This window comes from Protomyctophum bolini, assembly GCF_963924005.1.
Source record: "Protomyctophum bolini genome assembly, chromosome: 17".
Classification (NCBI taxonomy): Eukaryota; Metazoa; Chordata; class Actinopteri; order Myctophiformes; family Myctophidae; genus Protomyctophum; species Protomyctophum bolini.
Window position 1 is genome coordinate 26,930,395 of NC_137878.1, and position 12,500 is coordinate 26,942,894.

Here is a 12,500-nt window from a genome sequence, read left to right on the forward strand (position 1 = left end):
GTTAGTATAGGGCTCTGTTGGCTTACTGATGAAAGACCTGTCTAATACACACACACACACACACACACACACACACACACACACACACACACACACACACACACACACAGAGAGAGAGATAGAGAGAGAGAGAGAGAGACTACAGTGGTTCAGTGACTTTGCAGCAAGGCTAGAGTTACTGATAATGTTTATATTTCATGGCCAACGTCTATGCCTTATAGCCTTGAGAACACAAAGAGACAGACACGCAGACACACAAATCATCCCTCTCTGCCTCTCTCACACACACTGGCACACACGCAGGCAGCCATGCATACACACACACACACGCAGGCAGCCAGGCACACACACACACACTGGCACACACGCAGGCAGCCAGGCACACACACACACACACACACACTGGCACACACGCAGGCAGCCAGGCACACACACACACAGGTACACACGCAGGCAGCCAGGCACACACACACACACACACACACACACACACACACACACACACACACACGGGCACGGGCACACACACACACACACACACACGGGCACACACACGGGCACACAAGCTCTAACACAGCGGTTCCCAAACTGTCAAGGACCCCCAAATTGACACTAATTAGCCCGCAGATTTGAAAAGATATGCCAGGGACCCCCATAAGAGAATATTTTTATGGCTGTAGCAGTGATAATTTAACTCTGAGAGTGTACAAATGTCATTTAGCTGGGGACCCCCTGGAACTCCCTCAAGGACCCCTGGGGGTCCCCGGACCCCACTTTGGGAACCACTGCTCCAACACACATTCATCCAGCCACCCACAGAGTGCACCACACCTTTACAGTAGAAGAGTTGGACACACAGGTCTCTTGTCCTGAATGCTGAATGACGTTTGCTGGCCGCTGGGATATTATTGCGGAACTAATTTAAAAGCACTTTCATCCCTAAACCCATCCGGCGGGCCCTAGACGACAACCTACTTAAGCCTTTTATTCAAATTCTTACATGGTTGGCACAAATGTCATGCAGGGTAACAAAAGTATTTGCTCCTTGAGAGAACTCCTATTGTATGACTTGTCGTCAAAACATAACACCATGTAATCTAGGAACAAAAAGGCATTTGTCTCGTAGTTCACACTGCATGGGCATATAATGGTGCACTATCATTTGCTTGTCAAAATTATTATTATTATGATGGTGTTGACATAAGCTGTAAATAAACTTGGGAGATGCCAACACCCCCAAACTGCCTGTCTGCGGTCAAAGGCAGCCTGTCTGTAAACACCAGCTGATTCTCAAACTTTTCCATTTCAAGGACTCTCAGTTCACTGTGCATTAGACCACTGACCCCATAACTCTGAGAGTGGAACAAAATGGACCAGCCTAGGTGTCCATTTCGTTCCACCTGTACACTCTCAGAGTTACCAATCATTCTGCCGGGGTCCTCATGGAACCCCCAACCACCCCTCCCCCCCAAGGACCCCCCTTGGGTCCCTGGCACTCTTTAGTTACATTCATGGATGGATGTACTCCGATTCTTTACTTAAAAGTTGCAGTACCACAATGTAGAAGTATGTTGATCTCAATGAGGAAGTTTACTCATAAGCAACGACTGATATAAAAAAAAAAGACACACGTTTGCATCTGTGCCCGAGGACAAGCGAGCAGATGTTTATGTTTTGAACTCTCAAAGTTGTTATTTATGCACTTATCTGTGGTTGACAAGAGTTCCGGGATGCAGGCAGACCCCCGGTAGCTAAACCCGAGGCTGTGTGGGCTACATGCAACATATAGCGTAATTATACAGACAGCAGCCCCTGGCTAAACAACATCTCACTAAGCTGCTGGGCACCGAGGGTAGCCTGTACATATGCTGCACGGTCCCCTTGCTTCAGACATGACGAGAAACAAAACATCCTGCTTCATTTTATATTCTGTGTCTGTGCCAGTGATGGAAGTGTAGCAGTGGAATGCAATACCGCAACGTAGAAATACTCTATTCCTCTATTCCATTCGTTTTAGTATATTTGCAAAAAACATTATACTTAACCCATTTAGACCTGGGAATGATTCGAATGTCTTCTAAATCCTGACAGTTTCTATATGTCAGTCGTTCTCAAACATTTTCATGTCAAGGACCCCCAAGATTATATGTAATTGGCCCCTATTTGAAAATATGTTGCTCCAGGGACCCCCTCCCCTAGAAGCAAAGTTTTGAGTTTAAAACGTTGGCTCTGAAAGAATATATATTTAAAGATTTGAGTTTAAAACGTTGTAAAGAATATATATTCAAAGATTTGCACGAATTTTCAAAAATAGCAGACCTACAAGCTCGCTATGAGCACCAAAAACACCAAAAGGGGTTCAAGTGCCAAAGGCAAAAGTATACAAAAATGGATCTACATGATCAACAAGCTCATAATTGAGTATATCAGACACTCATGTGATGTGCGAACTCCCTTCCTTTTCACTGTGCTTACCTTTATAGTTGATTTTGAACCCTATGGAGCCCACACTCTCGTCAGACTGGAGGTGCAGCCACATCTGGTGAGTCAGACTGACGATCAGGTCTGGAACGAAGCTCCCCGATAGGCTGCAACACAAGTGACATCATCGTGTAATTTCCGTTTTTTTATTATAGCCTTGCTAGCCTGTCAGGCAGAAACCGTGTATCTCCATATTTTAACATTTTTATGGGTTTTCTGTTTCCCCATAAATGGAACATCATACCTCAGTGTCACTCAAAAGTACAGTAGCAAACATTGTCTTTTTTGCTACTTTGTCATTTGAATCCTGAAAGGTAACCGTTTTTGGTCTTCGTTGAGGTCTTATGAGGTTTCTACATGCCAGCAACGATAGTTGCTATGTTATTATCCCTGACATGATTATCACTGAAGTATCATCGTCATCATCCTCATTATACTCAACACTGTTATTATCATGATTATGGCCAAAATTATCTATGCAATAGTGTTTTGTTCATCTTATTTAGTGCCGCTGAACAGTAATGGAACGGAGGAAGAAAGTAATTGAAAACACAGTAATCAAATCATGAAGGAAATTACAAAAATGTAAAATAAATAAATAGGGCGAGACAACAGCAGCAGCAATGCCAAGGGGCTTGTCAAAACCTTTCAAAACTAATGAACAAACCGGGGGCAGGGCGGGGGGGATTTATCATCTTTTACTGTTGAACCAGAATACTTCTTTGTGAACACGGATCGATTTGAGAAGCATATTTATTCAGTACACTCATAACTTTGGAGTTAATATCATATCACAATGCTACCGTGATTAAAAATACATGCTCTTAAATATATATTCTGCCTTCATTGACGGTCGACAGTGAAGACAGACAGAAAACGGAGAGAGCCCGGGGACTGACATGCAGCAAGGGTCTGCCGGGCTTGGGAATCGAACCGAGACAGACTCGCTGTCAGTCACCAGACCCTACACGGTACATGCCGTAACCAGCTGGCTATCCCTCCCCCCAATCCCCAATAGCTAGATGTTCAAGACACAGACACTGTATACAGACACTGTGCACACACACTGTGCACACACACTAAACAGCTACAGAGATAGATGGCTGTCAGACAGAATATTGTCTCATTGACTTTCAAATATCTTTCTGTGATTGTCTACACTTTCTGCCTCTCATTAGCCCCTTGTACGCTGTCATACTCAAGGCAAGGGTAATGAGGCAAGTCAGTGCTTATAGTATTTCCTGCATGCGTGCCAACTGCCAAGGATTTCAGTGGGGTTTATAGAGTGCTGACACCTCAACCTTCCAACTGTTTTTCACTGTGTTTTAGGGGATGGGTGGGATTTAATAAGGCAATTACCCAGTCGGCTATGCATACAGAATGCAGTCAAAATGCATACCCTTGTCTTTCGCCTTTCCATTTGGCGTGCAATTCTGTCCGGGCGGGATAAAGGGAGGATTATGACATGACATCTTAATTTTGCCTTCAGCGATGGGCGATGCCATGTGACTGTGTCTAAGTTGATATAGTGGATGGAAACACAAGCTTCTGTTAGAGGCTTAGAACCCTCTGTGGCATTCCCTGCAGTTCTGACTCAGTTCTCTGGCTGTGCTCATGGTGTTCAACAGCCTCTGTGTGCCTTGGGCCAGTGGTTCTCATAGAGGGGTCTGTGGACCCCCAGGGGTCCTTGGGGGGGTCTCCAGGAAAATGTGGAACGGTTTATACCGTAAAATCTACAGTATCTATTCTAAACGGCCTCCCCCTGGCCAGCTGGGGCGCCTGATGGAAGGGAAAGGAAATGGTTGTAATAACGTGTTCCTTCCACACGCTGCGTCCAACCGGGGAAACTCCACCCTGTCAGGTGAAAAGAAGTGGCTTGGACTCCTCGTCCATTGACGGAAACATGAGCCATTTGCTACTGGGCACAAAATAATGGGTTACAAAAATCGTGGGATAAAATAATTATAAAAAGAAAGAAAAAAACGCTTGAGCCCTATTTTATTTTTTGGCTGAAAATAGCTTATCTACCCCGCTGTGAGCTTGTAGACGTTCTGTGTTTGAACAAAATCTTGACACAAGTCTTCTTGGCACAAAGGCTTTTCAAACAGGGGGAGGTAGTCAGTCAAATACAAATCAATTGACATGAAAGGGTTTGAGAACCATGCACGCACCGCCCCGGGTGACAGGAGTGATAAATTAGGACACGGAGGGGTGATAGCTGACCAATCAGCACAAAGCTAAAGTGCCGTCGTGCACGGTGAACTGTCACTGTGAGCGACCGCGCCGCTAAAGGAACTGAACATGTCAAACATGGACCACAATCATCTGCCGCAGCACGGCTGTGGATGACGTGGGCGGCGGAGGAGAGGACACACCGTAGTTCATCTGGGTGCACATTTAAGGCGACCAAAACACAAAGTATAGCCGACACAGAATGGCTGCACTCATTTTGACCTGAGATCAGATTCTAAAAATGTCTTCTACATCCTGACAGTTTTCTGAAAAAGCTATGTTTCTATGTAAGTCGATCTTCGATTTTTCAAAAATAGCAGACCTACAAGCTCGTAGCGCGCCAGCTTGTAGATCTGCTATTTTTCAATAGCTAAAGCACAGCATAATGCCTAACACCAAAAGGGGTTCCCGCCCAAAATGGGTTAAAAACGACTGCAAAACAAATACTTTTCAGCATATGGAAAAAAACTAAGACGTGTCCCAATGTACTGTAGTTGGAATAAGCTCTTTTATTTGGCAAAATATTTATGAAAGCTACTTAACCAATTTCACGTTAAAGCCCTAGTGAAATGAAAAATATGTTTTTCCTCACTTTAGAGCATATCCGTGGTCATACATTTTTGGAATTTAATATCAAAAGTCCGTAAAAAGCCATTACTTACTTAAGATTAAGAATTAAGAACGAGAACGAAACTTGCTGCGTGATGAAATACATAGCTAGACAATTATTACGTTCTTCAAATACAGCTGATTTTGATTACAGAACTACTACTTTTAAACTCGTACTTTTAAACTCATTCAAGATGTCAACCAGATTTTAAATGTAATCAGCACGCTAAAATATTTATCTGAAAACATCTTTAGGTTAGAAATAAGCCACGTAGTAGCAAAAACATGCTTAGCTGTGGACGGCCGTCTCCGTCTCCAAACAAACACTAGCCCTGCTGGACACGGCTGCAGTGATTGAGACTAAAACATCCCATAGCCTGAAGGGATGGGACCTTCTGATTGGTTCAGAAACATACAGGCTTCCGTTTCACACTGTAACTTCAAAATAAAATGAGTGAATGAATCAGAATGTGTTAATCGGCTTTTTGTGGTACTTCCGCGCGACACTCAAAGTAATACTAATTCATGATTTTTTTTAAATATATATGTTCTATCTGACAACACGATACACATTAGGTTAATACTCACACTTGTAGTATAGTAGTAGGATCGCCCACCTCCCCTCCGTCTCCAATGGTCAGAGTATCGTAGGCTATTTCCAGGTCAAACTCCTCAAAGTTTATCTGGATCACCTGTTGAACGCACACGCACGCACACGCACACACACACACACACACACACACACACACACACACACACACACACACACACACACACACGATTAAAAGCATGATTAAAGCAACATTTAGTGTTTTATCTGAGGCCAGGGAGGGATGTACGGTATCTGCCAGAGATGGAGTGGGTGGTAGCAGAGAGAGAGAGAGAGGGAGAGAGAGAGAGAGAGAGAGAGAGAGAGAGAGAGAGAGAGAGAGAGAGAGAGAGAGAGAGAGAGAGAGAGAGAGAGAGAGAGAGAGAGAGAAAGACAGTGTGCACGACTGCACGTATGTGTGTGCGTGTGTGCGTGCGTGCGGAAGGAAGGAAGGGAGAGACAGACAGACAGACGTACAAACACAGCAACTACCTTTTAAATATACATTTGAAAAATGTGCTGCAATTTTTCCCCAAGCTTTTACACCAAGTGAATTTCAAACATGAAAATGTCATTTGTTTTCCCAAGCTAACCTTTCCTATATTGATGTATAACTATTTCTGACAGAAAATGCACACTTCTAATGGGTTTGTAAGGTTTGTTTTCTCCAAGTTGCAATGTAGCACAGCTCTGTTTACACACGTCTTTATTCCCATTTAATTGTTTGGTTTGTTCCACCTGTGCATTATTGGCAATGTTTTCTCATCATTTATTTAACTCACGACCATGATCACATGGTTTGGAGCACAGATTCATAAAAGTATACAATCAAAAGTATACAATACATTACACGATATACATAGACATATCAGAAGGCTTCCCCTATTTGTACAGTGGAAGAATAGTTTTCAGAAAAGCACCCAATTTATAGATTACTTTTTGTTTTTCAGATTTTAGTAATGCAATTAATTTAAACATAGAAGGGTGGGTAAAAAAAATAAATTAAATTCTCCTGCCAATAAAGCCCCTTTAATTTGAATTGAATTGAAATTGAAAATGAGAGAGAGAGAGAGAGAGAGATAGATTGAGAGAGAGACATTGAGAGCGGAGGCTGAAGAGAAACAGAAACAGAGGGGGAAGGCGTATTGTCAGACAGACGGAGAGGACCATCAGCAGAGATAATACGTAGGAGTCTGGGATAGCACTGTAACTTTATTACAATACTCCCACGAGTCCTTATTTGACCCTGAAGTTGGAAGCTTCCCTCCTTTCTTCATCTCTCTCTCTCTCTCTCTCTCTCTCTCTCTCTCTCTCTCTCTTCCTTTTCCTTCCTTCTGAGTCTTTGGGGCTCCAGATTCAATATTTCCATATTCGACTCACTTCAAAACATCCCGAAACATCCGAGGCGTTTCGCCTCCCCCTATTATCCCTAGAGCTCATTAATGCACAAACATGTCTGACTCATTGCCTGTACACCCTTGCTCTCTTGTAACAGTATACGTTTGTATGTATTTATTAGTAAATGTGCTTTAGAATGTAAGAACGGAGGAGGACTGCGGCCTCCGTGATCAGCATTCATCTCTCTCCCCCCACCGGGTCATTAAGATGCTGTTTTTTCGGGGGTTGATCGCTATCCGTTTGAAACTGATGCGGTATTAATGCAGGTACCAACTAACGCCATGATGAAACTGACTCTCCTGTCCCGGGAGGGGATACATAGATAGCCTACTTCGAGATTCATTTGTTGTTATCTTTATTATCATGAACAGCTTTCCATGAGTATAAGACCTCATGAAGTCATCTAAGAATATACTAGGGAATGTAAAATGAACAAAAAGAACTTCCAGGCCATTTTAGCCCATCAAGACCTACAGTATATAAGACCAGATCAGTGGTGCACTGTCTGGTGCTCAAACGGTTTCATGTCAAGAACCCACAGAATTATCTGTATTTGGCCACGGAGCCCCATCTGAAAATATGTTTTTTTCAGAGGGACCAACACCCCCCTGAGTTTATCTTTTTCATTCAATATTTGAGAATATAAGATTGTAACACGGCACAGAGTGCTGCGCTATGAGCTTGTAGATCTACAATCTAAAGTTGTGAGAGGCGACACAGTTGTGAGAAGGTGACACAGATGTGTCCTCAGCAGGTCTGAATGGGTTAGACGCTCCGTCCACATCGTGTTTCACTGTCTATCTCCTCCTTCATTACTGGAATGGCTGCAATTCATTAGCACAATGAGGTCCGTTTATGGATCTGGCTCACTGGGTTTCGGTCCGGGGAGTGATCACAACGCCTGATTATATTTCGCAACGGGAGGACAAGCGGCAGAAGATATACCTTGTTTTTTTCTTTTTTTTTATCTTGCCAACAATTAGATTAAGTCCTCATTAAAAATGAAATACAGCCTAGGTACACATAATAGCCGCCATATGGCCCTGGAGATTGACATTTTTGCAGTACCCTCGTTAAACGGGTAGGGGGGGCACAAGAGCTTTTTGCTCACAGGGTGATGGCTGATGGATGTCATCGTCGGGGATCAAACCCGTGACCTTTTGGTTAGAATGGTCTTTCTGTCCGGCGGGCACTCTTGGTAATTCAACTCAACAACACACAAACAGCCTTCAAATGACACGCGCTCGGAAAATACATGACAACATTAGAGGGCCGTAATATAACTCATGTCAACCGGAGTGATGTGTAACATGGACAGAGGACAAGGCGGGCAGAATAAAACATGAAACATCAGCTACAGATTTTATATTCTTCCCCTAAACTTCTCCTCCTGAGAGAGAGAGAAACAGACACACACACACACACACACACACACACACACACACACACACACACACACACTACACTATGTAGGTTATGCTGTCCTCTGCTGCAAGACCACGTAAGCATTATTCACACGAGATTATCGCCCTCTTCTTAAACTGCCCAAGCAGGAGATACAGAGATGGCAGCATGAATGGACAATAACAACAACAGACTATAAACAACAGAAACAAGGTGGTAAACACAGTAGATATAATGGTGAACACACACACACACACACACAGCAAACAGGCTGGTTGAACTGAGCTCACACACACCACAGAATTAGGGTTGACATCCGTCTCTTGACATGAGGCATCGTCCCTTATTTAGAAACTAAAGACATGTCCCTTATGGAACTGATAAGGGGCACACTTCGTTTCTCATTTCGGGGACCCAATTTCAATGACACACAGTTCAAACAGCTCATATTCTATAATACAGGTTGTTAACCGTCTAGGTTAGAAAACTGTCTAGGTTAATGAATTGCATTTTATAGCGCTTTTCCAAGTGCTCAAATCGCTTTACAATGAATGGTTCATTGATTCATTCATTGGGAGGTGAAGCGGCCTCTCGTCGGGGGGCGGGACTGCGACGCTCTATACACCAAATATCTTTGCCAATTATATAATAACTACAAGCTCACAACCTGTCACAATGCAACATGTTGTGAGCTTGTAGATCTGATATTTTGGCTAATGTCAAGAATATGGATGCTGCGGGTTCAAGTGGTTAATAGAATATGGTAAAACTGTACATACGTACAATGATATTTTTACTTTTTGGGTGTCATTTTATTTATAAAAATAAAGTCCACCTGGCCGGATGACTTTATGGTAATACTATGCATTTTCTGTTTAATAAAGTGCTGGAGAACAGACACTATAGTACAGAATATAGAGCTATTTAATCTTAATTGTAAATCTGCTAACTTGCAAATTTTGTGCCGAAATGGTCATAATAAAATGTTTTTTGCATCGTGACTACGAGCTGTGCGACCTCTCCTTTTTCAAGTTTGTCTCCCGTGGTCAGCACCTCCCAACTACCGGTACTACCTATTTGTTTGAATCTTAATTGTAACCAAAGAAAATCACTTACCCTACCTTTAAAGTCATACTGTGTAACATTCCTTTTAGTAGCATTTTTTTTCGTGACACCCCTTGAAGCTCTGTTGTCATTACAGGGTTTGTCTACACGGAAGTATACTTCTCAAAAAGGACTGCTGCAGGGACCCGGCTCCCGCAGATATGTTGGAATGCAACGAAGTTGCCAATAAACTACAATATGTATACAAGTGTTAAATATATACAACACGTTGCAGTAGATTCCCAACACACAGTATGAGGCCAGGCATGCGACAAATGAATAAGCAGGGAACAAGCAGTGCAGACGGGTAGTTAGCATATTTGCAGAAATTAGTAAACTTGGCTCATGTTTTCCGAATATATTATGTAGGCAAACATAATATTCTAGTAAAATAAACTTTAAGCAACTGTTACTCCATCGTTCACTGCATATTATACAAACTATGCCCTTTATTAAGACTGCTTAGTCTATTGCTGGAAGCAAGGTGAGGAAACATAATCATAGAAAATAAATGCTGGAATTCAAGCAAAAGCAAAATGGGTGACTTGTGCAGAATAATGAGTAGCACCAAGCTAGCCTTGGTTAGCTAGAGGCCACCTGGGGAACTCCACTGGAACATTTTGAGAGCAATTATTGACCTTTTAGGATAAATTAGGTTGGCTCTTTAGCCCTGTATACTCCACAGTATTAAGGCCAGAACAACTTGCTATATGCTAAATGCTTCACCTGTTATATAAACTGTTAACGACTTAAGCACATGCGCCCTAATCTGTCCAAGGACATATGATATAATTATTTTAGGCTATGGTGTTTGTATTATGTAGTGTACGCTGTATGTTCTTGTTATTACTGTATATCTGAGCACACTGAAACAAATCAACTGTAAAGTTGTTTTTGGCAATACATTATTGAATCGTGAATATGTGGTGGAAAACAACGACTCCAGGCATGTTTGACCCTGAAGGGATAAAACCAGTTAGCCTTGTTTGGCCCTGTAATGTAAGCGAGACTGTCTACCTCGTAGTCTATGTCCTTTGCAGAACACCCCTAACGCCAGCATCAGCACTGTTCACAGAGCATTAAACACAACTATGTATGACTACATTGCTCTATGTGTGTGTGTGTGTGTGTGTGTGTGTGTGTGTGTGTGTGTGTGTGTGTGTGTGTGTGTGTGTGTGTGTGTGCGTGTGCATGCGCGCACACATCCGCGTGCGCGCGTGCGTGCATGTCACTGCACATCACACGCTGAATTTAACACAACTGGACTGTAATCTCATTGGTGACATTATGTTCCCATGTAAGTGTGTAAGCAGAATATATATGCATCTCTTAACCTCTGAGTGTGTGTGTGTGTGTGTGTGTGTGTGTACGTGCATGAGTGCGTGCGTCTGTGCGTGCACGTGTGTGTGTCCTACATTATCTGCCCACTCCACTCTCTTTAATTGGATGGTATTCACAAAAAATTCTCTCTGTCTGTCACTCTCCCCGTCTCACTCTGTCCATCAATCCCTCTCTATACTGTATCTGTCTGCCTCTCTCTCTCTCTCTCTCTCTCTCTCTATCTCCATCTCTATCTCTCTCTCTCTATCTCTCTCTCTCTCTCTCTCTCTCTGTGTCTCTCACTTTCTAATTGGCCGGGTTCATTCCAACATGTCATCCATCTCTGGCTCCTGGCCAATGAGGCGACAGAATTGAATTTCTGCTTGATAAAGCACTTCCCCGGTTGTCGTGGCGACCACGACGAAGTGGGCGGAGCCTCTGCTCCCCTGCCTGCCACCCCACGCCCCAAAAAGAAAACAAACATGCCCACGATAAGCTAGGTGTATTATTATATATACTCTAACGCTAAAACGTCAGGTTAGAGTGTGAAAAGTGGTGGTGTATAGACAGACAGTGGGTGATCTAAGGCAGAGACAGACAGGGCTGGGGGTGGGATAATGGATGGTCTGTAGCAGGGGCACAGAGGACCCCGTGCCCTCATCGCCTCTACTGCCTTTATGGGATTCAACCTGGGGTTGTATAAATCGGGCTGTTTGTTGGAAGGGTCAGACTTTAGCTGATGAAGACTGATGGTGGCGACGTGTCCCCGGGGAGGGTTTCTCCCCTTATACCTCCGTTTCATTGAGCTGAGTAATGTCCTGTGTCCACCGGGCATGTCTTTTTCAGCTGCCAACCTCCAAACCCCCAAAACGAGACGAGGCGGCGATGTGGCCACCGTGAGCGTTGTCGGTGCAGAAATTTGTCAATTTATTTAGTCAATTCATCATTTATTCGTGTTCGAGGTGCAAAGATTACAAACTTTTTAAACGATGCCAAATAGAAAAAAAAACGTGCCAGCCGCATGTCGCAAAGTGTATGTCAAGCTCTTGGGGGGTGATGCTAAGTCAGCTTGTTCCGTAAACTGTTAAGTTACACAACACTGGACACAGCTAAAGTCGGATGGAATTGTTGAAGATGACAAATGAGGAGAACAGGGAGAGGGCACAAGAATGGGCCTTGTTTCTATTGCTTCCATTCCATAATTAAAGACAAGCCAAGGCGACGAGAGGAGCGAAAACAAGACCAAGGGCCTTATCTTCCGCCTGGCGCAAAGCCGCGCTAACTGGCAGCGCAGTTATCATTATTTTTACAACATGGTGCTAAATATAAAACTAGAATAATGTGCTCCTCGTCCTTGGAGCCA

General features: G+C 43.4%; 1 protein-coding gene across 2 annotated transcripts in view; it reads right to left on the reverse strand.

Moving 5' to 3' along the window:
- The window catches only part of csmd3b (CUB and Sushi multiple domains 3b), a gene marked incomplete at its 3' end in the record, with an annotated part of 479,766 nt that overhangs the window by 150,582 nt on the left and 316,684 nt on the right, over positions 1-12,500 (reverse strand). For both annotated transcript variants that reach the window (XM_080787482.1, XM_080787483.1), the window contains 2 exons: positions 5,911-6,014; positions 2,476-2,588 (listed from right to left, as the gene is read on the reverse strand). In XM_080787482.1, the coding sequence (XP_080643608.1) occupies positions 2,476-2,588; positions 5,911-6,014 (217 nt within the window). The remainder of the gene's footprint in view (positions 1-2,475; positions 2,589-5,910; positions 6,015-12,500) is intronic.